The sequence below is a fragment of the Eptesicus fuscus genome, chromosome 12 (genome assembly GCF_027574615.1).
Source record: "Eptesicus fuscus isolate TK198812 chromosome 12, DD_ASM_mEF_20220401, whole genome shotgun sequence".
NCBI lineage: Eukaryota > Metazoa > Chordata > Mammalia > Chiroptera > Vespertilionidae > Eptesicus > Eptesicus fuscus.
The window spans coordinates 71,627,429-71,655,185 of record NC_072484.1 but is presented as its reverse complement, the minus strand read 5'-3'; the positions used below and the strand labels follow the sequence as shown (position 1 = coordinate 71,655,185).

Below are 27,757 nucleotides of genomic sequence, written 5' to 3'. Positions count from 1 at the left end.
GATAAAGTGACTGAGCACAGGGAGGCTCTTTTCTGCCAAGAAACTGACTGAGTGGATTTTTATTAAACTAATACGTACTAAGAAAATAATGAACTCTTTGGACTTGGAGTAGTTTTATTAAACTAATACGTACTAAAAAAATAATGGATTCTTTGAAACTTGGGTTCAGTTTCAGACTTTCTGGGTTAGAAGGTTAGGAACACACCTTTCCAGGCAGTGGGCTCTGCATTCATTTTGCTGGACTGCTTATTTGCTTGCATGTGTATATGCAGAGAATCACTGGATGGAACCCAATTTTCTGAGAAATTGTTTTTAACTTCACCTGTGACGATACTAGGATCTAGCATTTACTGGCTGGGTAAATGGCAGTGTTTCTTTCTTTCTGGCACAAAGCTTGTGGAGGTTTTGGACTCTTGGATCTATGTTAGTCACTTTTGTAGTTGGGGGGAACAGCTTTAAAGGCTGGCATTTGGGGAGTGTGCAGAAATAAGGAAGGAAAGCTAATTGCTTTAAACATTCAAATTCTTTGGCAAGCAAGGCGATCCAGTATGCTTAAGGGAATGAGGTGATGTGGAGATGGCATTATCTACTCTTAAAACCCTGTGAATATCCTAACTTTCTTTGCAGCTGAGTCTGTGTAAGCTTATCCCTTGGGTGTCTTAGAGATAAAGCTTCGTGTCCAGAGACCATTCCCTGTTCCGAGTTAGTTAGCTCTGTAAGTGCTTCTGGCTGTAAGCAATGAGGTTCTGATCAGATGTTTTAAGTCAGGGAACATCCCAAGGCTGATTGTTGGTCTCATGGCTTTCTCTCTTCTTCCTTCTGCTTTTTGGTTCAGCATAGTTGTCTAACAGAATTATCTTTTTATATTCAAAAGACAAAATCTTAATAAAGATAAGGCAAGGCACTCTTCTGTATGTCAAGTAAATAAACCTAAGGAGGACATTGAACAATGTCTAAACTTGGCTTAGAATGAATTGAATTTGTCCTGGGCCTCTCATTTAGCAGGTGCCCTTCTTTTGCTGTGATGTCATCTTGGTTGTTTTCCCATGTAACTAGGGTTATTTCCCTTAGACCTTTAAGGTACAAAGTTTGGGAAATAAAATTTTCTTCCTTTCCTTGTAAAAACTATATTTTAGGTTTTGGAGCACTAGAATAATCAGTTCGAATCATTCATGGAGTCAGATACATAGTCTATCCTTCATGTGAAGTGAGGAAACAATTTAATTTAAGTTTGTTCCTGTTGTGGTTTGGGTCATGCTGGCAAAGGCGGTTAAGATGTAGGGGAGACGAAGATTGACTTAGAGTAAGGAGTCCTGATCCCAGATCTTGATGTGCCTGTTGATCTGTAACGTGAGGACAATATCTACTTCACAGGGTTGAAGTGAGAATTAAGTGAGAAAAGTGCTCATGGAAAACCTTTATAATAGATACAAGTGTATGTTGTTGTTCTTATATTAGCTGCTTCTCAGTGCAGTAATTTATCCCTGCTTTGGATTACTTGATGTGTAGATGTTCCAACACTCATTAACAATTTTTTTCTCTCTTTAGTCCACCACGAATTAAAGATGAACCTGAAGATGATGGCTATTTTGCTCCTCCTAAAGAAGATATGAAGCCATTGAAGAGACCTCGAGATGAGGATGAGTGAGTATATCTCATTACTTTGATTTTTTTTAAACAAAAAAGGAGTTGTTTAAAGGATGAATGTGATGTATGTCTCTGCAGTACACAGAAAAACTACATTAATGGACTTTTACTCATTTGGAATTTGTGATTAATGGACTGACTGGGTGACTGATTTCTGTTTGAATTATGAGAAGTAGGGTTTGCTGAGCAAATAAGTGGTGTACCTGAGGCTTAAATGGAGAATATATATTTCTATTTTTCTTATTAAAAAGGCACTGCAAATAAAACAATTCATGAAGAATATTTAAATTAATTTAGGCTTATCATCATTTATGACAAATAAGTTTTCACTGGTAAACCAATTCCTCCTGGGATCTGTGCCTGTCAGTACATTCTAAGTGACGTTTCAGTGTATAGGATTTTGCTCTGAATTAAGACAGGTATTTGAGACTTACAGGTAACTCTTTCTCAGATTCAATCAATGATGTTAAATTCTATTCATTGTTTTCAATCTTGTATAGTTTATTATGTTCCAGGAATCTACAAAGGATTTATGGTAGAAAGTAGGTGGGAAGAGAGGAGGGAAATATTTAGTGAACTCATTTGTGTTCATTCAGAATTCATACAGAATTTCTTTCCTGTCCTTTCGAGCCATTACTTTGTGGCAGTCATTGTTACACTGTTGGTTTCCAGATTTCCATCTTCTAGTGGTGTCAGTTATGCTATGTCCCTCCATTCCACTTACCTCCCAGGCCTGCGTGTAGTATACGGTTTGTTTGTTTGTTTTGTTTTGTTCTATCTAGGGCTATAATGATTGGGCCTTGGTCTGGCCTTCTTTCTCTGTCCCATTCTTGACAAGAATGCTCAGCCTAGAATAATAGCAAACACTCCTACCTTGGAAGCCTCCAGGAGGAATTAAGAGGTCCTAATCCTGTTGGTGAGAACTATTGAGTCACAGTTGTGTTAATTGCATATTCATGTTCCCCTTTCTAGTGCTGATTTTAAACCTAAGAAAATTAAAACAGAAGATATCAAGAAAGAGAAGAAACGAAAACTAGAGGAAGAAGAGGTTAGTAAAGAGACTTAGGCCCTTTGGGGCTTGAGTTTGGAATAGGGAGTTTTACATAAAACAACTTTTGAAGGCAAATGGGTTTTAGGGATTTAATTGGTCTGTAGAGGAAAAACTCTTATGTGTACAGTGACTGTGCACTGTTGGTGTGAAGATCTCTCCTAGCCTTCCTGGGTGTCTGTCCATAGCTATGGTGCCAACTGACCCTTTTAGGGAAACTCTGCCCTCATCATACATACAGAGGGAGGTGTAAACAAGAAATTATATTTGCTTGCAACCGAGAATAGTTTTCCCTAAGTATGTTTCTTAGTGTTCTCCTGTATATAACAAGGCTTGCTCATCTCTCACTTTGGGTAACCATTCCTATTTAGCGACCTTTAATTGGTGCAGCTTAGACGTAGGATGAAATCCATGCTCTTTACCACAGCTCCACCCAGTCTGGCTTGTGCCTCTGTTCATCTTGTGCCTCCTCCCTAATTTGCTTTGTTCCAGCCACACTGACCTCCTGTATTTCTTTTCTGCACAGTTCTTTTGTGCTTTGGAGCTTTCTGTAGCTTCTACTATTCCCTGTGTCAGGAACACCAATGCTCATCCTCCCTTCTTCTCCTGACTCAACAACTTCCCCTAAAAATCTCAGGTCAAGTACTTTTCTAAGGGTTCTATTCATGTACGTGGTAGATTAAACATACGATGTTATGGTTCCTTCTTTTGACACTTTGTATTTCTTATACTAAACAGTTGTTAGCAAGTAATTCAAGTAAAACATGCCAGCAATTCACAGGGGTCTAAATCCTCCACTCCCCTATAAGAAGGGGGTGAGTGGGTTTTCACTCTTATGCTGCATTTGAGGTTAGCCATTGTCTTGGGCAGAATGGATTCACAAGTGTAAAGACAATAGCTTGAAGCATCACCAGTAAAGATAGAGATAGTGAGGGTCAATGAATCTTCAGAGTGTAATCTATCATAGCAATAAGAATAAAAGTAATAAAGTTAAATGTAGTAGGTGCTTGCTATATACTGTTCTTATTTTAGATATTTCATTTAATCCTAAGAAAAACCCTTAGAGACAAATATTGCTACTATTAGCTCCATTTTACAGATGCAGAAACTGAAGTATAGAGAGGTCAAATCATTTGCCTAAGTTCACACAACTACTAAGTGGTAAAGCCGGGATTTGATCCCAGGCAGTATGATTCCAGAGCCAGCACAGTAGCTACTGTATTATCCAGCCTTTTGGGGGACTTTTTTCCCACAAGAAGGAAGAAAAAGTGTCTTTAATGAAATCATATTAAGAATATTAATGAGTAGGTGAGCAATCTGTTCTTGGCAGAAGTTGAAGTTTAGAGCCAACTCAAGGAATTGAGAGCGAGGTGTTGAATAGTGATTATGGTAGTCACTCCACTTTCATGTAGATCAGGTGGGGAACGTTTTTTCTGTCAAGGGCCATTTGGATATTTATAATATCAATTGATTGCCACACAAAATTATTAAGTTAAAAAATTAGCCTGCTATATTTGATCAGACATTTAATTAACTCACCCATAATACCTTTTCAGTGCCAGACCAAATGACTTCACGGGCCTTACACAGTGCAGGCCAGACATTCCCCACCCCTGGTGTAGATCATCAGACTAGTCAATAAAGAATTGTAAAACTTAGCTCTCCATGCTTTCTATATTGCCTTAATGCTGATGTTATGCACAATAGTACCTTTCTTGGAGCTTGGAAGAGGTTAGTCATAACTGTTAGGCCATTTGGAAAAAAGAACAATTGACTCCTCCTCTCCCCTTCTTTTTAAAAATTGTTTTTTAGCAACCCCTCTCGCTACACAGGGAGAAAACAATTTCAGGCTGAAAAACTGAAGTAATACAGTCTTATTGTGGCAAGGACCCCAAATGGCAAGATCGGTCATGAAACCACTTGCTGGCTATGTTTTTTTCATTTCTGGGCATTGGTCCGAAATCTCTGATTATCCCATTGTAAGGCTTGAAACGTACAGTAGCCAGTAGTTCACTGATGGGACCTGCCTGTGCAGATGTGCATGCCTGTTCAGAAACTATTCAGAGAATGTCTTCACTGAGAAACATTTCCCTTTCCTGTGGTGTGTTTCAGCCTAAATAGTAAACATTCTGAATTATGTGGTCCTCCAGTACTTTCTACTCACAAACATACTTATACATTTATATATTCCTATTTTCAAATATATATGGTGTGTAATCTTTCTTGTCTTCTATCCAAAAGGTCATTTGCTTAGCAATCCTGAGTTTGTCTTGATTTCCATCTTATCACATAGTCCCGGAATAGTATCTATTCCAGTCATCCCCATGAGTCACATTCTTTTATTTTTCTGGTCAACTTGGGCTTTCATCGTGGTCAGTATTAGTGATATGATGTTGAGGAAGTAACAAAACATCTGTTTCAGACTTTCCTTGATAATAACTGGAAGAGGTCAAACCAAACTGTCTATAGAGCTCTTTCAAGCTCTGCCATTCTGTAATTGCTTTTAAGATAGTGCAAAACCACCTTTTAGAGCTACATATAAAACATGTTGACTTAAATTACCTTAAATCGTAGAACAAAGGAACATTTTTCTTCAGATGAGTTTCAATTCTCTTGAGTGGTAGCCCCACCTGTTGAACAGCACATATTTGCCTGATGTGTATATGTTTTGATATTTATCTTTTGTATTGGTGAATTGCCCTTGTTTATGTTTGATGATCTTTTTCTGTGACACTGTGATAGTCATCTAGGGTCAGAGCCATAAAGAAATGCCACCATAAGAAGCAGTAATCATTTTAGGACCTTCTGAATACTTGCTTACTGTTTTGTGACTGTGTGTATGCAAACAGCAGTAATAGAAAGTTCCCCACTAGACTCAATCAGGAATTTCCTTTCCAATTGTATATTAAGCACCTAATAACTTCATGTACTCATCATTTGGTGGTGTTAGAAGAGGTTTAAAGATGAGTAGATTAAAACTAAGTGAGGATAAACACTGGGATTACTCTATACAGAAGCAGTACTTTCCCATTCTTTCCTCAGGTTAAAAAATAACTTTCCCAGGCTCTTCCTCCACAGAATGAATGTTTTTAACTTCTTTCTTGAGCAATTATACATCAGGGAGATTTGGGAATTACTGCTCTAGGGAAAAGTACTAGTAAATTTTTATTGGGGGGATTGGACCTAAGAAAGTCTCCAGTGCTAATGTTCGATGATTCCAGTTTTCTTCCTAATGGCCCCCCAAAACTACTTCTAGAAAAGCAGCTAGTTCTCTCCTTTTTTTAAGTGCTTTCTCACCATGTTTCTTTGTAGGATGGTAAATTGAAAAAGCCCAAGAGTAAAGATAAAGATAAAAAAGTTCCTGAGCCAGATAGCAAGAAAAAGAAGCCGAAGAAAGAAGAGGAGCAGAAGTGGAAATGGTAAGATCTCAGCACGGGGTTAAAATGTCAGCTCTTTGATTCCACAGCCTAATTAAGCAATAGTGTTGAGTTATTAAAATTAATACCTTGATATTTGAGGGAGGAGGGAAGTACTTAAAAGAATCTCTCTAGAATAACATTCTGAAATAAGTTTCCCAGGTCCTAGTGAAAGTATTAACTAGCTCTTAACCTGTTGAATCTCAAAACTAGGTCCCAGTCTATTGAACGGAATGAACTATAGAAGTAGACTTACGCATATATGGGAAGTTAGCATATGAAGAATACTGCATTTAAAATTATAGGGGTTATTTTAAATAAGATGGATTATTACATAAATAGTGCTGGGGAAACTGCCCGTTTAAAAAAACACAAAACCATCTCCCCAAGAAAACCTGGGTGAATATCTTTATAATTACAGAATAGTGAAGTCCTTTTGAAGCATGTCATAACCAGAGCCATAAGGAAAAGCTTTATAAATTTGATACATCAAAGTTAAATCTGCCCTGGCTGTGAGGCTCAGTTGGTACACCAAAAGGTTGCAGGTTCGAGTCTCAGTCAGGGCACATGCCCAGGTGTGGGCTCGATCCTCAGTAGAGGGCAGCTGATGGATGATTCTTGCTCGCTCACTTTCCTTATCTTTTCCTCTCTCTGAAGTCAAACATATTTTTTTTAAAAATAAATGATTAGTAAACGTCTTAAAATATGGTCAACCATACAAGTAACAAAGGCACAAAGAGAAATAATAAATGATACATCTTTTAGTTTAATCTTGGAAAGATTAATAAGTATCAAAATATCTAGGTTGAGAGTATGAGAAAACAGGTATTCCCCTTCACTGTGGGATGAAGAACCCTGCAGTCTTACGGAGGACAATTTAGCAATAACAGAAGTTACTTTTGAAAAGTGTATTCTGGAGGGAAATTTCATTTTCTACTTAATAAGTTTTGGTGTTTAGAATTTTGAAATAAACATGTATTTTTAATACTGATTTTACTTAAAACTTGGTTTTGGGTGTATTGTTTTGTTTTCCAATTAATCTTTACCCGAGGATATTTTTCCATTGCTCTTCAGAGAGAGTGGAAGGGAGGGAGGAAGCAAAGGGGAGAGGTAGAGAAAGAGAGAGAAACATTGATGTGAGACACATTGATTGATTGTCTTCTGAGTGTGCCCCCACTCGTATGGGGATCAAACCTGCAACCCAGGAATCAAACCGGTGACAACCCTTTAGTGCATAGGCCAACGCTCTCACCGTCGAGCCACATTGGCCAGGGCAAAACTTTGTATTATTTAACTTCTACACCAATAATATATGATCTGTATTTATGTTGAAAAATTCAAATGATCCAGAGGCATAGGATTCAGAAAAAAATGACAGTTCTCTTTCCCTCCTATTCCCATTTTTCCTTTCCAGCTTTGGGACAACCATTATTTGTAGTTTGGTGTGTAGAGTTCCAGACCCATTTATATGCATTTACTCTATGGCTTTTATGACTTAGAAAAATAATCTCCTCAGAACTTGAGGGATGGGGAAGGATCAGTGACTAGGCGGTGGCGGAGAGGAGCAGAGCTGCAGTTAGCAGAACTGCTGCCATGTAATAGTGGGTGTGAACACACATGGGGTTAAAAGGAAAATGTAGGAAAAAATCAGAGTCAAGGAATCCTGGGCCTGTGCAGAGGTCAGAGTCAGAAAACAAAAGATGTATTTTTGTTCTTTTCATTTTTTTCTTTGGAAACAAGTTCCTTGTCATAACTAGCTCTTTGCTGTCTTCCCCCTTCCTTGGCCCTAATGCTCTTATTGGGCCCTAATGTATTCTTTTCCTGGCTCAGCCTTGTGTGTGTGTACCCTGGAAGAGTCTAATAGCCTAATTTTGCTTCCATGGTTGAAATCCTTATTGGTGTGAGAGAATGGCTTCTGTGTTTGTTTGTTTGTTTGTTTGTTTGTTTGTTGTTCAAGTGTGTGACTGGTTAGTCTTGAACTGAAGATGGTTGGTTTGGAGGAAAGCAATCTTTGCTATAGTCTCCTTGCATGCTTTTCTCAATTTTGATTGTTAAGTCCTGCCCATTCCTAAGCACAGTGCTTTGTGGTGGTGCAGTGTAAGTTTTAGAAGTAGAGAACAGGAATGATTAGTTTCTTACCTGAGAGCTTGCCTTTTCCTTCTGTAACTATTGGCTCCTATTACACCCTGAAGTCAGTGATTCAGACCTCTGACAGCGTAGTCAGGGAACTTTGATGACAGATACTCTCACTTGTACTAGCCTCTTGATATTCCACTAAAAGATTACACACTTTACCAGCTTGGCAGGTGTGCAGATCTTTTGCTTCCACCCAGAGCCTACAGACTTGTTCATCTTGCCAAAAACAAACTTTGAATCCCTATCTCCCTCTCTTTGGTAATTGTGGGGATGGGGAAAGATCCCTCTAGTTTTCTTCACTGTATCACATTTCCCCCGTAGAAACAATGTTACAAGTGGCTGCAATATGCTCAGGCTTAGTTCCATGAGGATCTCTTTAACCCAGATCCCCCTATTTTAACTGGTACCCATTGTAGCTGTATAGAATTTCAGATTGTCCTCAGTTAAGTACACTTTTGTGTCAGGGCTGACCTGTTGAAACATAGGTTCCATGTTTATACTGCAAAGAAGACTTCACCAAAAGACCTTGAGACTGGAGTTTGTTGCTGGTGTTAGGTGTGACTTTAAATGGAGTTTTGAGTCTTTTTTAGCAAAAAGACTCAAAGGATTATAATGTGGGGAATTTGTGTTGAAAGACCGGGACTCAAGCATTGATCAGACTGTCAAACCTCAGAGGGAAGGTAGGGGAGGGTGGAGGTAAGGGGGAGAGATCAACCAAAGGACTTATATGCATGCATATAAGCCTAACCAGTGGTCATGGACAACAGGGGGGTGGGGGCATACGTGGGGAGGGGTTTGGAATGGGGGGATGAGGACATTTATGTGATACCATAATCAATAAAGAAATTTAAAAAATAAAAATAAAAAAGAAAGAAAGACCGGGACTCATGAATACAATCAGTAATAGTGGTAAGAAATTTATGAAATATGGATTGACATTCTCCTCAAACCATAGAAACTGTCCTTGATTCCATAGATTCGCTTCCAGAAAGCTGTAGCATGTGACCTTTATTTCTGAGATTTAAAAATTAAATGTGCATTTTACAGTGTACTATGAGGTGTTTTTTAACTATAAGGGAATATGATTTTAGAGAATATGTGGATGTTTACTTTCCTGTCTTACACACATTTCTAGCACTTTTCCATTTTGTTTACTCAAGCACATTTTATTGTTACATTTATACCTAACAAGTTAGTTAAGTCTGCCATAGAGAAATCATTTCGACGTCTACGTGTTTTCCTCTTTATTTTTAAAAAATATATTTTTATTGATTTCAGAGAGGAAGGGGGAGAGAGATAGAAACATCAATGATGAGAGAGAATAATCGATTGGCTGCCTCCTGCACGCCTCACACTGGGGATTGAGCCAACAATCCAGGCATGTGCCCTGACTGGGACTTGAACTGTGACCTCCTGGTTCATAGGTCGATACTCAGCTACTGAGCCACGCTGGCCGGGCCTACATGTCTTTCTTAATTCTGTTGATGAACCACTGATTGGGGAATAAAAGGCATCAGTAGTGTCAGAGACATTGGTACAGGGAGAGTTGCTGATCCAATAATATCAGCTTGTGTGAGTATACGTTCTATCTGGAGAGTAATAGACTTGGCAGTTTGGATGGGTTCCTGCTTCTAGGCCTTTTTATGCCAACGAAGAGTTGGGAGATCCTGCCAGTTTCACATCTGTAAAAGTGGTAGGTTGGTCATAGAGGATCTTGAATGTTCCTCTAGGTCTAACATTTTATTACATGTTGACCTTGACTTTTTTTTTTAATTATCTTTAATTGTAGTAAAATAACATAAAATGTATCATCTTAACTATTTTTAAGTGTTCAATTGAGTGGTTGTACATTCCCATTGTTGTACAACCATCACCACCACCATTCATCTCCAGAACTCTCTTCATCTTACAAAACTGAAACTATTAAACAATAACTCTCCCTCATGTGACCCTTTTCCCCTAGTTGTTGGTAACCACCATTCTACTTTCTGAGTTGGTTAGTCTAGGTACCTCATATGAGTGGAACTCTACAGTATCTGTCCTTTTGCGACAAGCTTATTTCACTTAGCATGTCTTTGAAGTTCATCCATGTTGTACATGTGTCAATTTATTTCCTTTATAAGGCTGAATAATAATTAATTTTATGTATATACCACACTTCGTTCATCTACTGATGGATACTTAGCTTGTTTCTACTTTTTGGCAGTTCAGTGCTGCTATGAATGTTCGTGTACAAGTATTTGCTTGAATATCTGCTTTCATTTATTTTGGGTATATTCTTAGGAGTGAAATTGCTGGATCCTGGGGTAATTCTTTTTTACTTTTGAGGACCTGCCATGCTGTTTTCCACAATAGCTGTACGTGTTCACATTCCAACCAACAGGGCACAGGAGTTTCAATTTCTCCACATCTTTGTGCACACTTACTATTTGTAGTTTTTGGTGTGGTTTTTTTTTTTTGTTTTTGTTTTTGTTTTTTAAATGATAGCCATCCTAATGGGTGTGAACGGTATCTCATGGCTCTGACTTACATTTTCCTAATTATAGATAATGTTGAATATTTTTTCAGATGTTCATTGACCACTTGTGTATCTTTGCAGAAATGTCTATTTACATCCTTTGCCTGTTTTTTAATTGGGTTATTTTGTTGTTGTTGAGTTTGTGGTTCTTTATATATTTTGGATGTTATCTCCTTATCAACATTTTTGCTCTGCAAATATTTGTCAATGCATGAGTTGCTTTTTCCCTCTGTTGGTTGTGTCCTAAATTTTGTAGTCCAGTTTACCTAATATTTCTCTTGTCTGTATTTTTGGGTCATATCTAAGAAATCATCGCTATATCCAATGTTATGAAGCTTTTGCTTTATGTTTTCTTATAGTGTTTTATAATTTTAGCTCTTACATTTGGATCTTTGATACAGTTTGAGTTTATTTTTGTATATAGTATAAGATAAGAGACCAACTTCATTCTTTTGGTGTGAATATCCAGTTTTCCCAAAACCATTTGCTGAAAACACTGTCCTTTCTCCACTGAATGGTCTTGGTACCCTTATCAGAAATCATTTGACCATATATGTTGACTTTGGTTATATAGTATACTATTATTACAGCACAGTTTGATACATGTAATTTTTATTTGATATTTCTAAGCTTCGTTTAAAATATTGGAGTTGGAAGATAATAGGAAGTAATAGAGTGTGAATAATTGGCCTTTGGAATAATTCTGTAGAACTGTAGGGCTTTTTATTTAAGGTAGAAATAGTGAAGATTAAAATATGAAGTTTTAAAATATTCTCTCTGTAATACAACTGAGTGACTCTTAAAGAAAACAAAGTGATAGTGTGAGGTCTAATTCTCGAGAAGGAAAGACTTGGAGACATAAACAACCTATTGCAGTACATGTTCCTTAATTAGATTCAAGTTCATAAAATATATTTTGGATTTAATTGGGAAATTTGTAATATGATCCAGATAGTAGAATGCTATTAGGGAATTATCAATTTTGTTACATGTGGTAATTGTTTTTATAGCTAAATACGGGAACATCCTTATTTTTATAGAGATGTTTGCTGAAATATTTAGGGGTGAGGTGGTATAGCTGCAACTTACTTGGAAAGAGTTCAGCAAAATAATGAAAATTGAGTATAATATTAATTATTGTACATAGGTGATGGTATATGGTGTTCTATATATTCTTTTTCCCTCCCATGTTTGATCATTTTTAAAATAAAAAGGTTTTTAAAAGCTGTTTCCACTAAGTTTTACATTTCACTTATCATTGTCTGCTAGATAGCTCTAGATCAGCGGTCGCCAACCAGAGGTCCAAAAGGTTGGCGACCACTGCTTTAGATAATCCAATACCTTAAACTCAGTATAAACCCAACTGAACTATTATTTCCCAGTCTTCTCTTCCATTATGTATTTTCTCTTAGGGTTGTTTTCCCCTAAACCTTCAAGTGGCATCTCCACTCCCAGGAGGCCTTTTCCTATGTATCAACAGCATAAATGTTATATATATTTCACTGTACTTACTTTCATACCATAGTGATAAAACCGGTTTTATTTCCATATCCCCACTTGTTGCCGAGCTTCTTGATTGATGACCTCTTGTATCCAATATCTTTGAACTATTAAAATGTATTTTCCTCCATTTCATCTTATTTGTTGTATTGGGTTTTTCAAAGTGAAAGACACTGGTTATTTTGATCCAGGCCTTGAATATAGTGCTCTGAGTCATTCTAAAGCACCAGTCAATTGAGGAGATAGTATTTTTTTTTAATAGGTGATAATCTCTATAATAGATAAAGTGGTCACTAAATGAGGTTGTACCTTGTCTTCTAAAGGTGGGAAGAAGAGCGTTATCCTGAGGGCATCAAGTGGAAATTCCTAGAACATAAAGGTCCTGTATTTGCTCCACCATATGAGCCTCTTCCAGAGAGTGTCAAGTTTTACTATGATGGTGAGTTGTTCTAAGGTTATCCAATTCTTGGACAAGAAAAGACTCTGATTCTATTTAGGAATAGAAAGTGAGGAAGGATCCTGTGCTGTATATCCTTTTGCTTATTTCATTTTGTTTTATTCTCTACATAACTCACAGCACTGGGCCCACAGTCTGAGTTCTTTTATCTGAACTTTATTTCTAAGGAACCACTCTGCAAAAGTTATTAGAAAAGCCTTACTTGAATGATAGTGTTTTATTTTAGCAATATAATGCAAACTTGACAAGCTTTGCATCACTAGAAATAGTACTAATATTTGGTTGAGGATTAGTCTGTCATCAACCTCTAGGTGGAGGCCTGGTAGGTGTCTATAGCAAAACACTATGCCTTTGCTAAATGTGCATTCTAGTCTGATGTGCTGCTTTGAAAAAAATGCCCTGCCTAGTTCTCATAGAACCCTTATAAGTGTCCGTTGACTCTCATAGGTATTTCTGTCCTTCGTTTGAAGAATTTGAGAGTAGTCTTTGACTCTCCTTCTATTGGCAATGTAGCAGTATGCAGATAATAATGTTCAATTGATTTCCCTCGTTCCAAGATTTCTATCCAGAAGTGGCTAGAGCATTATTTTTCAAACCCTTATGTGCTTGACCCCAGATGGATCTGGGCCATTTAATAGGTGTGGAGTGGTATTGGGTGCTTCTGAACCAGTTGGTCTGCTGACCAAACTTTGAGAAACACTCAGCAGAAGAACTGAAAGCATCGGTAGTAAACACTCAAAGTTCTTATGCATCTCTGTCTACTAGCAGTGGCCTCAGGGCCATGGATGCTTACGGGTCAAGGGAGTAGTTTATATTGAAAGGCTGGGTCTTGAAAGTAAGTAACTTGGCAAACTGGAATTTGTTTTTAAAAACTATGTTTCTTCAATGTGTCTGTGATCAGATACCGAGATTCAGCAGTGGCCATTATTGACTATTCCTCGATCGCGTGGTGTTTGCAGTCTACTGGACCTCATAGCCTCAGTGACAAATGCTTACATCAAATAAACATTCTGACCTGTGTTTACCAGAGAGCACAGGACAAAGTTCTGTTAGCCCTCACATTCTAAGGGTTCTATGAGAACTAGGCAGGGCATTTTTTTCAAAGCAGCACATCAGACTAGAATGCACATATAGCAAAGGCATAGTGTTCTGCTATAGACACCTACCCGTTATTTCTGGAGATTCTTAAATGTGACTGAAAGCCAAAATTTCAAAGAAAAGAAAGAGCCAACGACCTTGAAAAAGACAGTCATAAAAGTACAGTTATTCTGTAGCCCTAGTCTGGGTTTACCAAGGGCTTTAGAAAGGCCAACTGGTAAAGCCTCACTTTGAGATTCACAGTGATTTGAGGGGAAGCTAGATTCCCTAGTCTTTGGGTTTCTTTTCTCAGGACGGGAAGCCAGGGCCCGAACAGTCATCACTTGTCGCCATGGTCCCTCCCCCAATTCTTGCTTAGTTCTCCATTATAGGAGCTCCAGTTCCAGGGCTATAGTATTTTCTCAGTTGGTCTTTCTCTGGAATTCTTTCCTTTGATTATGTAATATCCGACTGCAGTAAGCCAGGAAGTCACAGTTCTCTTGCTAGTCCAAATTGATTCTGTAAGTCCTGCCTACTCTCTAGGGAAGAGAATTCTCAGATTCTTTTAGCCTGCCAGGGAGGTGGAGCATGAGCTGGCTGAAGTAGTGAATTGCCTCTAAGAACCTCCAGTTTTCAGCTCTGACTCAGCAATTTCTTCTTCCTGGAGCTCAGCTTCTTCCACAAAGCACTGTCATTGCCAGGAACCTTCGAGTCATCCTCCACCACCTGCTGCTGGAAGCTGTCATTTCATCTTTTGACAGCTCATCTAAAACAGGAGGTGTCAAAATTGCTTTCTCTATTGAGATAGAATTCAATAAAATTGCTCAGTCTCCATTTAACAGAAAATACTGTTGTTTGTTTGGTTTATACCAAACAGACCTGAGAGAACAGTTGACATTCTTGCCATTTATTTTATTCTTAGTGACTTAATGTTTTCCTTTATATTGGAAGCATGTTACAACTTTACTGGCAAGTCTGGTTCAGACCTGAATGGGGGAGTTGTGAAGAAGTGCAGGAAACCCTTGAAAGCCAGCCTATTTGTTGTCCTCAGTCTCTCTTCCAAAGGCTGGAGCTTGGGAGGTTGATGGGGAAGCAGCGCCACCTGTTGGCCTTTTAAGTTATGGATTCCAAGTAGTTTCTGTCTACCATGGCAGTTTCAATTTTGTGCTATGATTTCTTGCATCCCTACAATCAGGGACACTAACCTGCCAATCATCATGAGATGAGATGTCTTCTGAGTTTTGATATAACTGGATTTCTAGTTAAGTTAGTTTTCTATAATAAATGTGAAACTCCCTGGTGAATTATTAGTACCTATGTAGTAGTAACGTAGTGGTATGGTATTTAACCTAATTTTTTTTAAGTATAGCCAAATTATGCCATGGATGGCATTGTAAAGTTGGATTTTCAAGGAAAAAATGTAAATGGACCCTAAGAGTACTGTTTAAAGTACTCTATTTAAAAAGTAGATTAAATTCCTGAGTACTTTTATTAACTACTTGAGGTCCACAAAACCCTAAGAACCCATTCAGATTTACTCCATGCTGTATAACATCAGGATTCCTTTAGAAGGGCTTTTTGTTAAATGTGGGTACTCTGCCGAGGACCCAGTCATCCCTTGTATTCTCACTGAGTCCTGATGCCCTGAATGAGGCAACCTCATAATGCCTGTTCCAGGGCAATGCATCTCAAACTCTGCTGTGCACACAAGCCACTTGGGTCTTGTTAAAATGCACTTACTAATTCAGTAGGTCTGGTGTGGGGCCTAAGATTCTGTATTTCTAACAAACTTCTGCTTGATGCCGATGCTCTTGGTCTGTGAGCCACACTTTGAACAGCAACGTTGTAGAGGAAGATCTTACTTAGACTTTTCATAGAGATATCTGGGCTTGCCTGCTATGGATATATTTCTTTATTCATATTCCACTCACCTAACTTGAAAGAATAAAGTAGCCTATTTCTTTTCTCCACAATTCCTTTCTTCTGCTCCCTTGCCCTATCCTTTCCTCCCCTTCTTGAACAGAAGCTGCTTAGCTTAGCAGTGGCAGGTGTCCCTTGAGGATTTCGTTTTTAAAAATCATTGAAGAGGTGTAAAGGACCCTGCTTGCTGAAAAGAAAAGGAAGAGTGACTGGGCCTCCCCCAGGTCATCCCTGTCTTGAGCAGGCCCCTGGGAACAATTTACTGACTGACATAGTCTCCAGAAAATGACCCAGGTAAATATCTGCTAAAGAGAAGGAACATTTATACAAGTAGATATAAGTCAGAATATTATATTTATTGTTATTGTTACCATGTGTCACCAGACCTCTAGATATCTTGGGAAGGTAAATCCTTATTAAAGTAGATTTCTCCAGAGCTCAGTGTTTATACTCAGAACATGAATGTTATACCTTATTTTTTGGAACCACTTTTTTTCTAGGTAAAATCATGAAGCTGAGCCCCAAAGCAGAAGAAGTAGCTACGTTCTTTGCAAAAATGCTCGACCATGAATATACTACTAAGGAAATATTTAGGAAAAATTTCTTTAAAGACTGGAGAAAGGTATTGTAGCTCATGTATTAATATCCCAGCATCTTGCAAAAATATTGATCAACTACTAAGTAAGAAACTATAATTTTACAGCAAATCCCTGGATATAAAATTTGAGTTTATGAATTGTATTATGTTAAAGGTTATTTTTTTTCTACTCATTTACTATATTAGATAGGATTTCTATCCAACAAGAATGCTTACATTTCTTTCCTCCCCACTGTCATATGGCTGCAGGAGGGAGTTAATTAGATTTGGCCAAACAGAAACCTCAGCTCCCGTTGTGCAAGGGATAGTTTGTCTCAGAGGCCTGCACTCTGTCTGCTGTTGCAGAGAGATGTTAATGTGATGCCCCTATTCCTCTTGATTCTTACTTGCTTTAGGTACTTTCTGCTTTTAAAGCCATGTATCCTGTATCTGCCTAGGTGATTTTAAACAATCTTATTCTCAATTTGGATAATGTAGGCAGAGGCCAAGCTGAAGTTTACATTCTGAATAGCTCTGGAAATAAGGCTAATAAGTGAATAGAGTGGGATAATGTTTCTAAAAGAGACTGGGTATGGGAATAGTTCTTTATTTTTGTTTTTTCAACTGTGGTATTCATATGCCTAGAAAGGATTGTGGCAATGTGCCAAGGAGTCCAAGATACTACATAAGAATTACCTTTTTTAATGATAACTGATTTTAAACATTTTAATGTCAGATATGTATCTATATAAAAGCCTAAGCGACTGGCTGGTAGCTGTGATGCGCAATGACCACCAGGGGGCAGACGCTCAATGCATGAGCTGTGGAGCAACAGCAACTTTGCAGAGTGCCCTCTTGCACTCCGGGACCCCTCAGGGGATGTCAGACTGCCAGTTTTGGCCCCATCCCCGCAGGCCAGGCCGAGGGACCCTGCTTACTCCGCAGACGCCCTTCAAGCTCTGGCACCGCCCCAGGTGCAGATGGCAGGGAGGGAACCTGGGAGGTTGGCTCCAGGGTGTGTCAGGCCCGTTTTGCCCAGTCCTGCCCTGCCAGCCACCTTCTAATTAACTTTTTTTTTCAATGTGCACGAACCCATGCTCCGGGCCTCTAGTTTTATAATAAAAGGAAATAATAAAATTATATATTATTTTCAAATCTCACTAATTTGGATTGACTACCTATCCAGATACCTTTGACTGAAGAAATGATGCTTTGCTATAATTGCAGGGAAATCTGAGGGCTTATTAGAGTATTTACCTTCTTCTCTCTCCCTCTTTTCTTTTGACTAGGAAATGACTAATGAAGAGAAGAATATTATCACCAACCTAAGCAAATGTGATTTTACCCAGATGAGCCAGTATTTCAAAGCCCAGTCAGAAGCTCGGAAACAGATGAGCAAGGAAGAGAAACTGGTACTATTTCTTAAATTTCTGAGGAGTTTGGAATAGGGATTGTTTCATCCATTTTTCTTCTTGGTTCTTATAGGACAGCTTTGACTTGAGTAATCTCACATGGATCTGTACTAAAGATTTAGGATTCTCAACCTAGTGGAATAGATTTTCTTCAGGGTTTTGTGCAGACTGAAGATTGTGAATAAGCACTTTGTTTGATGGCTCAGTATAAAAACCCTGATGCTGCTGACCTAAAAATTCCAACAATATAGTTTTTAAGGATTGACAGATCTGTCTCACTCACAGTGGCTCTTGGATGTTAGAGAGCTATGACAGATCAAATACTACTGGCCATGTACCTCCCTCTTCTCTGATCTACTTTACACTGGAATCTAGCCATGCTCATTTATATGCATCTTCCAGTCTTGACCATCCTTTTTCCTGAAGGATCTTTTCAGTATCCAGCTGGGATGTCATTTTCTTCTAGAGCATCAGTAGGCAAACGATAGGCTGCCTGTTTTTGTAAACAAGTTTATTGGAACACAGCCACATCTATTCATTACACATTATCTGGGGCTGCATTCATGTGGCAGAGTTGAGTAGTTGTAACAGAATCCTTATGGCCCTCAAACCTAAAATATTTCCTATCCAGAAAAAGTTTACCAACTCCTGATCTAAAGGAGTGCAAGCTGGAGTTTCATTTTTTTCAACTTGGAGGTCCGGAAGTTAAGGATTTTAAGAAATTCTTTGCACTTCAAAGCCCTTATAGTTTCAGTGTTTTAAAAACTTGGCATGCTTCTAAAATTTAGGCCATTGTATTTTATGTTATTTTTAAAAATTTTATTTACTGATTGATTTCAAGAGAGAGAGGAGAGAAAGGAGAGAGAAAGAAAACGCGCGCGCGCACACACACACACACACATCGATTTGTTGTTCCACTTATTCATGCATTCGTTGGTTGCTTCTTGTATGTGCCCTGACGGGAGAGCAAACCTGCAACCTTGGCGTATCAGGATGGTGCTCTAACCAACTAAGCTACCTGGCCAGAGCTGTATTTCTGTAACTCATTGTTTGATGGTGCCTATTTGACCTTTAGTTTGAAAATGAGTTACCATAAGAATGATAACTGCATTAGCCTTTTTCATGTCGGCTTAGTCTTCTCCCCAATATTCCAGATAAGTGAAATTTGGTTTATTACTCACTTCAGTGGTGTTTTTAAACTTAAAAACCTCTGGTGTTTTGTTCTTGGAATATTGATCCAAAGATAGGGAGGTTTCGTAAGTATCACCTTGTCAGAGCCCCTGCCAAAGACACTTGCTGCCAATAAGTTCTGAGTCTGAATCCACCCACAGGGCAACGGGACTTAGTTAAATTGAATTGCTAAGTATCATAGGACTGACGAGGCAGCAGAGGGCTACGGGCCTTCAAATCCGTCCCTTGCCTTTTTGGAGCAAGGGTCACAATGTCTGTAACCTGTATCTAGGAAAGAATCTGTAACAGGCTTATTTGAGCTTGAAAACCCATGTGAAATGCTGTTCAACTGAATGTCTCTGGAATCTGTTAGAGAACACGGAGGTGTTGCCTATGAGGCCCTGTCAGAAAGGCTCTTGTCCATCCATTTTGATAGTGCTCAACAAAATGGTGTTAATTTTTATTTTAAATATATTTTTATTGATTTCAGAGGAAGGGATGGTGGGGAGAGAGAGAATCATCAAAGATGAGAGAGAATCATTGATCGGCTGCCTCCTGCACGCTCCCTACTGGGGATTGAGCCCACAACCCAAACATGTGCCCTTGACTGGAATTGAACTGGAGACCTTCCAGTCCACAGTCCAATGCTCTATCCACTGAGCCAAACCAGCTAGGGCTGGTGTTAATTTTTAAAGTTACATTTAAAACTACCAAGGTGCCCTAGCTGGTTTGGCTCAGTGGATAGAGTATTGGCCTGTGGACTGAAGGATCACAGGATCAATTCCGGTCAAGGGCACATACCTCAGTTGCAGGCTCCATGCCAGCCCTGGTTGGGGTGCATGCCGGAGGCAACCAATTGATGTACGTCTCTCCCCCTCCTTTTCACTCTCTCTAAAAATCAATGGAAAATATCCTCCTGTGAGGATTAACAACAACAAAAAACTACCGAGGTAATCTATATATATCAAAGAGTAATATGCTAATTAGACCAGACGTCCTTCCAGACAACCTTCCTGACAAAGCTGGGGCTGCGAGTGCCGGCCAGCGGCCAGAGGGAAGCCGGTGCTGGCAGCCAGGGGAAGGAAGGCCTATTCTTGCACGAATTTCATGCATCTGGCCTCTAGTATATTTATAAACATATATCCTTAAAGATTACAGAATTTATAGTTGAATTAATCCTTATAGGTAAATCTTTAGGAAAATTTTATTGTATTTAAGTTTGAAAATTCTATTAGACGTTTTTTCGAACTTGAATTCATTTCTTAGTAATTTTTAGATGTTACTTTGACCTGTTCTCACACGAGAGATAAGAATATCTAAGTAGAGAACCATTTGAACCCATTTTGAGTATTTTCTTGCTGTCTTCCAGAAAATCAAAGAGGAGAATGAAAAAATACTAAAAGAATATGGTTTCTGTATTATGGATAACCACAGAGAGAGAATTGCCAACTTCAAGATAGAACCACCTGGGCTTTTCCGTGGCCGTGGCAACCACCCCAAGATGGGCATGCTGAAGAGACGGGTCATGCCTGAGGACATAATCATCAACTGTAGCAAGTGAGCCTGGTTCATCCTTTGGGCCAGAAATGAAATGGGGGCTTCCTTTGTTCTTAGTAGTTGGGAATATTTCCCACGTTAGAGAACTGATTAGGGCAGCTCAGTATTTTCATGTGTACATCTCCAAGTGTGTTTCATGTATTGATTGGTGAGGAAGAAACTTGCACCTATATGCTCAGCAGATTAATCCACATTAGGTCAAGAAAGGTGAAATTGTTCCTCACGTGTCCTCATTTCACTGCCCTCCTGTTTTGTTATTTCCACAGAGATGCCAAGGTTCCTTCTCCTCCTCCAGGACATAAATGGAAAGAAGTCCGACATGATAATAAGGTTACTTGGCTGGTCTCATGGACAGAGAACATCCAGGGTTCCATTAAATACATCATGTTGAACCCCAGTTCAAGAATTAAGGTAAGGGGTGGCTCAGAGCTGCCCCAGTTAGTGGGTAGTCTCTTTTTGTTGAAATGGAATGTTTTCAGACTTTTAGAGACACTTTGACAAATTAAAAACCCTCCCCACAAAAAGAAGGCAAGTACTTTCATGGTTAGCATTATCCAGTGACCTCCCTAGGGTGTATCCGTTTTTGCATGGCATTGTAATCTTGCTCATTTATTCACAAATATTTGCTGAAATCCCAGTATGTGCCTGACACAGTATATGCATGGTACTAGGAATGGTATTAGTAAACAAGGTAGCTGCCTTCACATTGCCTGCTAGCCAGTGTTCAGAATGTACATGTATATTGGCTTCTATAGCTCCTTTCCTTTTCCTCACCTTTCCTGACTCTGAAGAAGGGAATGTAATTGCTCTGAAACCAGAAAAAAGTTGTAAAATCTTACATACTCTGACTTGCCACAGTTTCAGGTGAGTAGGTCCCACCAGGACCAAGTGGGATAATGCATATGAAAGCACGTCACCAACTGCTGAACATCCACATGCTGTAATTGAAAGGGGAAAACTGGGAGGGGCAGTCAGTTCTTATTAGCCGGCCAGGAATACCCTGCTTGGGAGAGTCCCACGAACTTACTTCCTTAGATATACTATGGAAATGTGATCAGCAGCCTGAAAGAGAGATGAGCTCCACAAGAAAATGGTCTAGGAATTAGTTCCATGTAGACTGTGACTGTTTACATGCAGGGGACTGGGACTAAAGACCTTAATCTTGATTTATAGGTCATTAAATGTTTGTTTAACTGTAAGGCCACAGCTCAAAAGGCCATGTATCTTGGTGAGACTAAACTGCACTTTTTCTAGCTCATAGTCCTGTGTTCTAATGAAAATTACCCATTTATGTTTTCTTCATTTCGAAAATGTCACTTTTTCTAGTTTCGAGTAAGTAGAGAATCAGAAAGAGAACTTCATGGTGAGCAAAAGTGAACTCGTGTAAAGAAATGTATTGTATTCCCTTCTGAGATACCACACAGGTGGATAACAGCGGTTTTAGCCCTCAAAGAACTTGTGGTCTAGTGGGCAAATTCAGTAAGAATTCAGTTATACTAGAAGAAAGGCAAATATTAAATGCTTAGATAAATAGAGCAGTTAAGAGGTCAGGAACAACTTTATGAAGGAAATTCAGGGGCCACTAGAGAGGGATGCAGGCCAAATCTTCAGACATTTCCTGAAGGTTTTTTATATTATCCTAAATTCAATAGGAGGCCACTGGGTTTTAAAGAAGGTGAATAATACCTGGTTTGTGTGTTAGAAACCTGTGACATAATGGATCATTCTGACTGCTGCTCTATGGATTAGATGCAAACAAGTAGGGAGATTCTAGTATTCCAGGCAAGAAATGGTGATGACCTAAAATAAGTGATGGCAGTACTTCAAGGGCAGAGATTTGTGTAGGTTTCTGGATGATGGTTATGGCAGTGAACCTAGAAGACACCCAGATGTAGGTCCTGCCTAGAACCTTATATCCAGTGACTGACTCTAGTCAGCTGGATTGGGATCCTAAGAGTCAAGAAGATGGTTAAAGACTTGGCAAGTGGTATTTGTTGAGGGGAAAAGAAATGTGATTCCTTCAGCTTTCTACCAATCTCGTTGGCTATTTCTCACTCAGCAGAACAGTGAGGACTTTTTAAGGTCTGGGTTTGACATACTTTTTAACTGCACAGCCAGCAAGAGAGTCAGTCTCTCTCTTTTTAATACTTTAATAAGAGGCCCAGTGCACGAAATTCGTACACTCAGGGCCGGGGGGGGGATGTCCTTCAGCTCAGCCTGCGCCCTCTCGCAGTCCGGAAGCCTTCAGGGGATGTCCAACTGATGGTCAGGCATCTTTAGCGCTGCCACAGAGGCAGGAGAGGCTCCCACCACTGCTGCTGCACTCGCCAGCTGTGAGCCTGGCTTCTGGCTGAGTGGTGCTCCCCGTCGGAGTGCACTGACCACCAGGGGGCAGCTCCTGCGTTGAGCGTCTGCCCCCTGGTGGTCAGTGCCCATCATAGTGACCGGTCATTCTGCCATTTGGTCAATTTACATATTAGCCTTTTATTATATAGGATAGGATTGATTTCAGAAAGGAAAGGAGAGGGAGAGAGAGATAGAAACATCAATGGTGAAAGAGACTCATTGATAGGCTGCCTCCTGTATGCCCCAGATGGGATCGAGCCTGCAACCTAGGCCTGTGCACTGACAGGGAATTGAACTGTGACCTCACGGTTCATAGGTCAGTGTTCAGCCACTGAGCCACACCAGCTGGGCAGTGGATCCTTGTCCATTACAGAGGGTTGATTGAGTAGGGGAAGAGGACAAGGGGTTAAAGGCAGCCCCTCTACAGTGGACACCTTGTTTTCCTGAGATGGTTTTGATAAAAACCTTGGCTTGGAAGACCAAAATAGATACTTTATTTTTTACAAGTATTCTGAGAAAACTTGCTCAAGTGCATTTTACTCTGGATTCTGTTCAGGGACACTGAAGGCAGCGAGTATAAACATACTTCCTGGAGGCCCGCCTTCCCCTGCTGGACCTAGACAAGGTGGCTTCTGCCTCATCCCCATCACTGGGTCCTTATTTGAGAGAATCCTGGATTCCCTGTACCAGGAGCCCAACCAACATATGAGGAAAAGTTGGGCTCGTGGTAGCCTCTGTGAATGAATTATTTGTTGGGTTTTCTAAACCTTGTTTCAGTGGCATGACTAAGGGACTGAGGAAATAAATTGTACAGGACTTGGAAGAGTCAGAGTCAGGCTGTGGTAGGCCTCTGTGCCTTTTAGAGTATGGGGAGAGAAGCCCACTCCTGAACTGGAGACTATATTGTTGCAGACGAGCCTTCCGTGTCTAATCTTATGTGTTATGTCATGGAGATGTATTACTGACTTGTACACAAGGACAGCTTATATCACACTTGTTCTTACTCTTATGTCAAAATGTACTGAGAAAAATCTGAGAAATTTTCAGCTTTCCATTGTCTGCTTAGATATTTCTTCTGTATTAACAATGACTAAATTATCCACCCACAACAACATATAGTTACTAAACCTCTTGTTTTATTGCCAAACAAATACATATAGCTAATCCACACTCAGTGTGGGAGGGTGCTGACAACTCCTTAGCACACTTGAGTGAGCTTCCATTTCTGAGTGTTTGTTAGGAGAAGTAGAAGACATTTCTTGTTCCATGTTCCTCACAATCCTGCGTGCTCGGGCCAGTTACCTTGACCACAGTTCTTACATCTCAGGGACCACGTGTCATAGGCAGGAAGCAGGCATATGTGGGTAAAATCACTACTCCTCTTTTGTTGTGGAGTGGGGGAATTAAGAGCATATTCTTGGGTTCTGAAATTCCATCCCTGCATTCATGTCATATAGTGTGTTTTAGGCCTGGTAATACTTCTGATGCTCTTAGATTTCTTGGATATTTTTTCCCTCCTTACCTTTCTCACTTGATACTGTTAGTCCTTGATAGCAGAAATCTTCCATCACTGTTGATGGAAGATTTCAGCCTTTTCACACCCTTTTAAAAGTCTTTAATTTGCTTTAGAATTCAATTTTTAAACCTTTCACAAAAAGCTCTAATGTTTACAAAGAAAAGACTTCCCAGTAACATTATTTCCCTCAGTCTAATCAAGAATATTTTTAAATGCAGAAGTTAGAAAATGGTGTGTAATTACGGCTATTCCTAGAAATCATTGTGTTCCTTCATAATTACATGTTGTAATCTTTGGTTCTGCTTCCTTGACAGTCTCTTCCATCAAACTAAATGGCTGTCGTGAATTTAATGAAATTCAGTTCCAGTGGAAAACTGCTGTTGCATCACAGTAAAACTGTGATGGGGGTGTTTATACTCTTTGTGTTGACAGAAGTCATTTTGGGGACATGCCATGTGGGCTTTTCCCAAGAACGTAAACATTTCAAAAAGTGGAAGCAAGAGGTTTTCTTAGTTTTTTAGTAATTAGGAGTCAGTTGAGCTCGATAGTGAGACGGGACAGCATGAGTTCTCATCAGGTTAAAGGCCTGAAAATTTCTCTTCAGTTCACTGCTTTTCTCCCTTGCTTAAAAGCTCAAGTTTCTTCTCTTTGGTGCAGAGCCCTGAACTTGGGTATTTAGTCTATTTTTACTCACCATCCCTAAGCAATCCACCTTTGGGGTTGGGTCTTTGCAGGGTGAGAAAGACTGGCAGAAATACGAGACCGCTCGGAGGCTGAAGAAGTGTGTGGACAAGATCCGGAACCAGTATCGAGAAGACTGGAAGTCCAAAGAGATGAAAGTCAGGCAGAGAGCTGTTGCCCTGTACTTCATCGACAAGGTGAGAGCGTCTGCCTGTCACATTGCCTAATGTGTTCAGCTTAACAAAGATGTAGGGAGCGTTTACTCCTCTGGGCCCCATGCTAAGTACTGGAGAGGTGGTGACAAGCCAACACCCGGGGTCCTGCTCATTCAGTCTCTGGTCCAATAGGGAGGGTAGAACTGGAGAGAGTCAATCCACATCTGGTGCTGTCTGAACAGTCTACCTGATAGGAGAGTTTGCCTGAACCTGAATATGCTGGAAATGCTGTGATGTTCTCAAACTCTTTCTATGAGCCACCAAAAATAATTGACATCACATCCCAACACAATTATATTTGTGTTTGTGTAATTGAAACAAAAGTTGCACAAAGCAATGCCTTTGCTGTCCTACGAGCAATGAATTCTGATATTTTTCTGTTTCTTGTTAAAAATACAAAATTATAACCCTTAAAATTGGTTAAAATTCTGCTAATATATCACAACTACAGTTTGAGAGACTGTTCTGGAGATCAGTTTCTCAGTATTCTTTAGAAGAAAAGATTCCATGTTTTTTCCCACCAGTTTTGTACTTCATATAGTATTTGAGCACAAATTCTGAATTGTCTCAAAAATTAAGCAAAATTAAGAAACTAACTTTTTGCGTCTGATTGCCAAGACTAGAAACACTCCCTCAGTTGCTGCTTAAAAAAAAAAATTCTTCCTTTCCTCCATTCCCAGTTGAGAAGACAGTGTAAAGAGGTTGGATTTATCGGGAAGTTTAATATCTCCATGACTCTTCATACTTCATTTTATAGAGGAAGAAGCAACAATGCAGAATCCAGAATTCCCAGGCCTTGCAGACTAATGCTCTGTCACCAAAGAGAATTGAGAGGATTCTGATTTTGGTTTCCTAGAGATCGTGTTGAGATTCAAGTTTCTTCATTCATGCCAATCTTTATATCTTCTCTCACTTTTTCCTCCTGGGACAGCTTGCTCTGAGAGCAGGCAATGAGAAAGAGGAAGGAGAAACAGCAGACACTGTGGGTTGCTGCTCACTGCGCGTGGAGCATATCAATCTGCACCCGGAGTTGGATGGCCAGGAATATGTGGTCGAGTTTGACTTCCTTGGGAAGGACTCGATCAGATACTACAACAAAGTCCCTGTTGAGAAACGAGTAAGTTAATGTGGCCTGTTTTTTATTTGTTCATCCATCCATTCAACAAGCATTTGTTGAGTGCTTTTTGTGTGCTCTGTGCTTTGCTGGGCACTAGAAAAACACTTGAAAGAGAGGGGAGAGGTACTGTTTAGTGTCCGTACCCTCACCCCCATTTCCTGGGAATGAGGGCCGTCTCCCATAGCAGTATTCAACAGAGTATGCTGTAGAGGTTGGCCCTCACAACAAACTCAGCATAAGATTGAACCCACGATGTCATTTTAATGATGTAACCACATTTCCATATCCCTTGGTCATGTTGCACATTTGTCATTTGTTGCTTGGCTCAACTTCTCCCCAGGTCCTGACTGAGTGAAAAGGTAGCCTTTTGGTCTTTAGATCTCTAAGCCTGTAGCTGAAGAGGTATTGCAGCTCAGTGCACCTCCCCTCCCCCCATATTGGGCTTTAACCAGAGACCTACAGAGTGTAGGATCCTAGTAATCCAGCCTTTCGGGCTGAGGTTTCATCAGTATGTGGGCTTTACTGGCTGTCGAAATGCTCCAGATGAAATAAAGCTAAAGGGACCTGGCAGTTAAATGTAAATCCTGAGCTTAGATTGGATTCCACACTGGGTTGGAGGGTGAGGATATCATTAGGTCAGCTGACAAAATTGGAATATGAACAGATTAGATAAAAAGGTATCACTGTAAATTTATGAAGCTGATAAATACTGTGAATCTCTATCCTGTGTAAGTATCCACAGATTGTTCAGAACAGATTAATTAGCGCGTGCACACGTAGAGAGAGCGAGCAGACATGCACACTGCACAAATGGTAAATGAGTTTGGGTAAAGAATGTGGTGCCCCTAATGCTTTGTGGTTTTTTTTTTTTAAGTTATAATTGTTTCCAAAGTAAAGGTCTTAAAAATAATAATTATTTCTTGTAGGTTTTTAAGAACTTACAACTATTTATGGAGAACAAACAGCCTGAGGATGATCTTTTTGATAGACTCAATGTGAGTGGACAAAGTGCACTGGGTTGAAGAGGGGCCCAGCCAGAGCCCACAAGCTCCTAAAGGAGAGATTTGCCTGGGGTGACTTGGGCTCTCCCCTCAGCTTACCCTGTGGCATCCTCTATACTCTTCCTTCCTCGGGGCACATAGTGAATCCAGGGCCAAAGCCCTAAAACGAGGGTAAACAGACCCCGCCTTTATCCTCCTCTGATTCCTGCAAGCCTTCCCTTGGCTGGATGCCAGCCACCTCTGGAGACCCCAGACCTGTCCTCCTCCTCTTATCTGGGAAGATGTTAACAGGGAAGGACACATTTGTTTTATGGGCCTGCTTAAGATTGAAGTACATCTTAGGGAGGTATCATGCACCCTATGTTCCATAATTCTCTTCTGCTTTTCCTACCTTCCGTCTGGCAGAGCAGTAAACTTGGCAAGGTAGTGATGCACTGGCATCAGTG

General features: G+C 39.8%; 1 protein-coding gene across 2 annotated transcripts in view; it reads left to right on the top strand.

The window, feature by feature from the left end:
- The window catches only part of TOP1 (DNA topoisomerase I), an 84,745-nt gene that overhangs the window by 49,779 nt on the left and 7,209 nt on the right, over positions 1 to 27,757 (top strand). The window contains exons 6-16 of one of the 2 annotated variants that reach the window (XM_008158462.2): positions 1,549 to 1,644; positions 2,620 to 2,695; positions 6,008 to 6,114; positions 12,589 to 12,704; positions 16,220 to 16,341; positions 17,586 to 17,708; positions 20,248 to 20,435; positions 20,702 to 20,846; positions 25,032 to 25,175; positions 26,125 to 26,310; positions 27,237 to 27,305. In XM_008158462.2, coding sequence (XP_008156684.1) covers positions 1,549 to 1,644; positions 2,620 to 2,695; positions 6,008 to 6,114; positions 12,589 to 12,704; positions 16,220 to 16,341; positions 17,586 to 17,708; positions 20,248 to 20,435; positions 20,702 to 20,846; positions 25,032 to 25,175; positions 26,125 to 26,310; positions 27,237 to 27,305 — 1,372 coding nt within the window. Of the gene's footprint in view, positions 1 to 1,548; positions 1,645 to 2,619; positions 2,696 to 6,007; positions 6,115 to 12,588; positions 12,705 to 16,219; positions 16,342 to 17,585; positions 17,709 to 20,247; positions 20,436 to 20,701; positions 20,847 to 25,031; positions 25,176 to 26,124; positions 26,311 to 27,236; positions 27,306 to 27,757 lie in introns of those variants that run through there. The other variant, XM_054723636.1, reaches the window with a different exon arrangement.